This window comes from Juglans regia, chromosome 15 (assembly GCF_001411555.2).
Source record: "Juglans regia cultivar Chandler chromosome 15, Walnut 2.0, whole genome shotgun sequence".
In the NCBI taxonomy this organism is placed as follows: domain Eukaryota; kingdom Viridiplantae; phylum Streptophyta; class Magnoliopsida; order Fagales; family Juglandaceae; genus Juglans; species Juglans regia.
Window position 1 is genome coordinate 4,768,919 of NC_049915.1, and position 4,498 is coordinate 4,773,416.

At 36.1% G+C, this 4,498-nt stretch overlaps 1 protein-coding gene across 1 annotated transcript; it reads left to right on the plus strand.

The window, feature by feature from the left end:
- The first annotated feature begins 238 nt into the window (after window positions 1-238).
- LOC108990375 (UPF0481 protein At3g47200-like) lies at window positions 239-4,035 on the plus strand. The gene is made up of 2 exons (XM_035686094.1): window positions 239-1,795; window positions 3,832-4,035. Exon 1 carries the CDS (start codon window positions 349-351, stop codon window positions 1,315-1,317), a length of 969 nt encoding a protein of 322 aa, XP_035541987.1. The 5' UTR covers window positions 239-348; the 3' UTR covers window positions 1,318-1,795; window positions 3,832-4,035.
- The last annotated feature ends 463 nt before the right edge of the window (window positions 4,036-4,498 follow it).

The following is a 4,498-nucleotide window of genomic DNA, read 5'->3' on the forward strand; positions in this document are numbered from 1 at the left end:
CCAGCTTGGATTGGGTCAAATTAGGAGAGTTGGAAAATATGGAGGAGCAATTATCCTTCTCATGTTACCTAACCTTTGGTTTTAAATTATAATTAAGGTGACCAACTATCAAACTTTAATTATAATTTCAAACGAAAGGTTACTTAATAGAATTTTAAAACTTTAATTATCACGTGACTTGACATCGATATCGTTGCGACCACTTTTGCATCACTTCAAAACGTTCTTGGAATCCGGATTACTTTACAAACAATTGCATGTCATTTTAAACCAAAGGTTAGGAGTAGGAGGTATGATAATCCACCCAGTACAGCAGTGAACATCGGCATCCATAGTTTAACATCCACCATGGAAATCATAAGCAGCTCTCACCAAGGAGAATCCAGTACTAGCTCCAATTACCAGAAGCCGTTACCGGAGTTCACGAAGGAGGAACTCGGCTTAATGATCAACAAGCAGGTAACGAAATATTCCGAAGAAGCCAAAAAGTTACAACAAGAAGCCGACCTTGGAAGCACCAGCTGCATCTACAGAGTCCTCCCGAGGCTCAAGGAAATCAATGGCAACTCGTACGAGCCCAATGTAGTCTCCATCGGTCCCTACTACTACAACCTCCGCGATGAAAAGTTCAAGATGGCCGAAGATTACAAGAGGAAGTGCTTCGGCTCCATGCTGGTTAGGGCAGAACAACAAGTCATCCAATTTCAAATCTATGAGGAGTGCTTGAGAATAATAAGCAACCTTGAAGTGAGGATCAGAAAGTGTTATTCTGAAGAGTTCGAAGTCGCCGGTATTGAATTTCTCGAAATGATGATTGTTGATGCATGTTTTATAATAGAAATCATTGATATGTTTGGACCGAACAAAGAAGTCGACTCCAGTGAATCTCTTGCAGCCTTGGCGTGGATGGTACCGTATTTCTACAGGGACTTTCTCCTGCTTGAGAATCAGATCCCCTTTTTCGTTCTGGATCGGATACATGCGGTTACCCGTACAATTCATGAAGGTAGTAGCCATAGTTGTTTCCTTGATCTGACATATGCTGCTCTGGAATTCTTTAAGAATGGAATGAAAAGACTCGATTTAGACATTTCCGATATCACTTCAATGAACGTGGGGGAAACGAATCAGTGCTTGCATTTGCTGGACTTGGTTCGGAGTAGTTTAATGCCATTCTATTATAAGCGACAGCGACCAGAATTCCCTACAGAGACTACATTCATTCACTGCGTCTCGAAGCTCCGGCTAGCGGGGATTGGTCAATCCAGTCAAAGCCCACAGCTTCCTAGAAGTGAAATTCAAGAGAGGTGTGATTGAGATGCCAAACATAGCCATCAACGACTTGATGAGATGTCTGTTGCTGAATTGTGTGGCATTCGAACAGTGCCACAAGAGAAGCGAGAAGTACTTCACAGTTTACACTACTTTTTTGGACTGCCTAGTGAACACCAGCGAGGACATCGAGTACCTTCGCGAGAGAAATGTCATTGACAATTACCTTGCTAACGACAAGGAGGCTGCGGACTTCATTAACTGTGCGGGCAAAGATTTGGTACTCAATGCTGATAAAGGCTTCTATTTGTGGAAAATGTTCAAGGATGTGGACAAGCATTATCAGAATAGGTGGGAGTGGAAGTGGGCGAGCTTCAAGCGGGAGTATTTTGACAAGCCATGGTTGCTTCTGTCGGCAGCGGGTGGCATTTTGCTCGTACTGGCTACGTCATTCCAGGCCGTAATGGCCTTCTTAACTTACAAGTATAAAAAATGCTAGGAAGGCTCGGTTACACTTCGTCCGGTAAGTGTTATTTTTTAGAAAAATTCTAAACATAAGCCTCACACCCTGCACACCCACTTAAAAACATGTGATTTTACTTTTTTATCCTCATATTTCATATTGAATTCAATATGAAATATGAGGATAAAAAAGTAAAATCACATGTTTTTAAGTGGGTGTGCAGGGTGTGAGGCTTCTGTGTAGTACAACTCTATTTTTTATGATCATATATATAATCATTCTTGACAAGAATCTCTCATATATATGTATGTTGATCAGTCGACTATGGCGATCGATATCATGGTTTTAGAAGGGTTGATCATGCACTTGTAGTACTTATTTGTTCAATTGCCACTTGGGGCTAGCTGATTTGTTCTTATTATTTGGCATGTTATATCAATAGCTTTTAATCCTAGATATAAAAGTTTGTGATCAGCTTTCTCATCATTAATATAAGAACAAAGGGCAGTTAGGAAATAAAAGATGATCAAGTTGCTCGACAAAAAACTTTGGAGATCAACACAATATTAATATTCACACATTTTTAAAGTTGATCTATTAATTATCATATTAATTAAAGCGTCAGCTAGCGTATGCTTGCTTAGTTATATAGAGTATCTTTCATTTAATCAATTTAGCTATTTCTGCGCATTACACAGGTTTACAACTAGTACTAGTATTTATAATAGTTCTGCACATCATAGGCTGGTATGAGTTTGTTACAAGGTTTCTTTTCTTTTCTTTTCTTTGTTTTTTTTTTTTTTAATATTATAACTTATGCTCTAAGTTTATCTTCAATTTTACAATAATATTTTAGAAAAAAAAATCTGGTATATTTCCTTATGCTCCTATCGGTTTATCTTCAATTCCTTGCTTCGTGCTTTTGTCCTTATATGAATTTGTTGGTTTGGTAGTATTAGGTTCATTAGACAAGAATAATTAGGGCGGTAAATAAACAAGACTATTCAACAATTAAGCCGCTCAAGGTTGATTCAGTCAAATTTAAGTTTAATTCAATTCGTTTATTAAATCTATCGCTTGTGAGCACAAAATTATAATCAACTATTAAATTATACAACTAGTAAAAAGCTTTTGGGACGAAAATGGAGAAAACCGTTCGATAGCATTTGAACATAATTATTTTTGGGACAATTTCATTTCATCCCAAAAGTTCAATAGAACGGTAAAATATACATGTTTGAACGATGAAGAATTACAAACGGGTTAGATTATTTGTTCAATTGAATAACTTCGGTTTGAAGGACATTCCGTTTGAACGTCACAATTTATGAAAATGTGCATGTTTTGAAAGGAAATGTGAAAACATCCTCAATCATGTGTTCTGCATCACTCATAAAAATTTGTATAAGATGGAAGTATTTTCTGTCATGACTGGTGTAGACATGAACTTATTTTAGCATTCATTTTTTGAATTGTGAAAAAGAGCGAATATGAGATCTGAAAAGTTTTGCATTGATTAAGTGAAGATGTTTTGAATCTGTTTTTGAATACGTGAAATGATCAGTACTCTGTTTTGATATGATGTGGTATCTGAAAACCTTTGACATGATTTTCTGATTCTGTATCTGTATCTGATTTTGTTTTATTTCTAATATGTTCTGTTAAGATTCTACCACGGGTATAATAGTGGTATAAGGCCCTACCACGGATATAATAGTGGTATACGGCTCTGTCATGAGTATAATAGTAGTATACGACCTTGCCACTGGTATAATTGTAGTTTATAACCCTACTATGGGGGTTAAACATGGTCTCTATCCCGATGTGTTGCTCTGATATGATATGAAAACGATGTCTCAGATTATGATATGCCAAAGGATTTTTGAATAAGAATGATTCTAAAAGTTTCACTCTGATATTTTGATAACATGTTTTGATTCTATATTCTGAAAGCAAATGTTCTGATTCTTCATTTTGATAGTAAATGTTTTGTTTTGCATTCTGAACTCTGTAAATGCTCATAATTACATACTAGTATATATTCTCTACTTACTGAGTTATTGCTATCTCACCTATTTATCTTCACAATATTTCAGATGACTTTGATGGTTCAGCTGTGATTCAATAAATGAGTGCGTGGACAAGATTAGCTGAGTACCTTAGGGTACTATTGCTGTTGGGGGATTTATTTTATTTAGTAGATGGATGTCAGTATATTTAGATGGGTTATTGAGACTTATGTAAACTCTGGTTCATTTTATTATGTTATTTTAGATATGTGGGGCCGATGATCTATTTTATTTGGTTTATTGTATTGAGGAACTTATAGATGAGTATGTGTAGTTAAATCAAATTAAAGGAATTTATGTTTGATTTGGAGTCCTTGGAAATATATATTTGGATTTGGAGAATATATTAGTATTATTGAAGTTGATTATCATATAACAGGAGTTAACCCCCTAAACCTCCAAGAATGGGGCGTTACATTCTATGTACCATTTGAACGTGTCATTATATGTTCAAACGCATATTGCCATCTGTTCAAACTTAAAATTTACCTTTCGAACGGTATACACATTTTGGTTTGAAAGGTAAAGTACACATATCAAATGCTTTCATTTACTTACATTCAAACGGGTTCATGGACAATCAAACGGTAACTGGGTTGAGCTCAGTAATGGCTGAGTCGACTCAGCTATTGTTAAAAACGAAAGAACTCGGTGGATTCCTTTCGTTCTTCCACAAATCACAACAATACAAGGT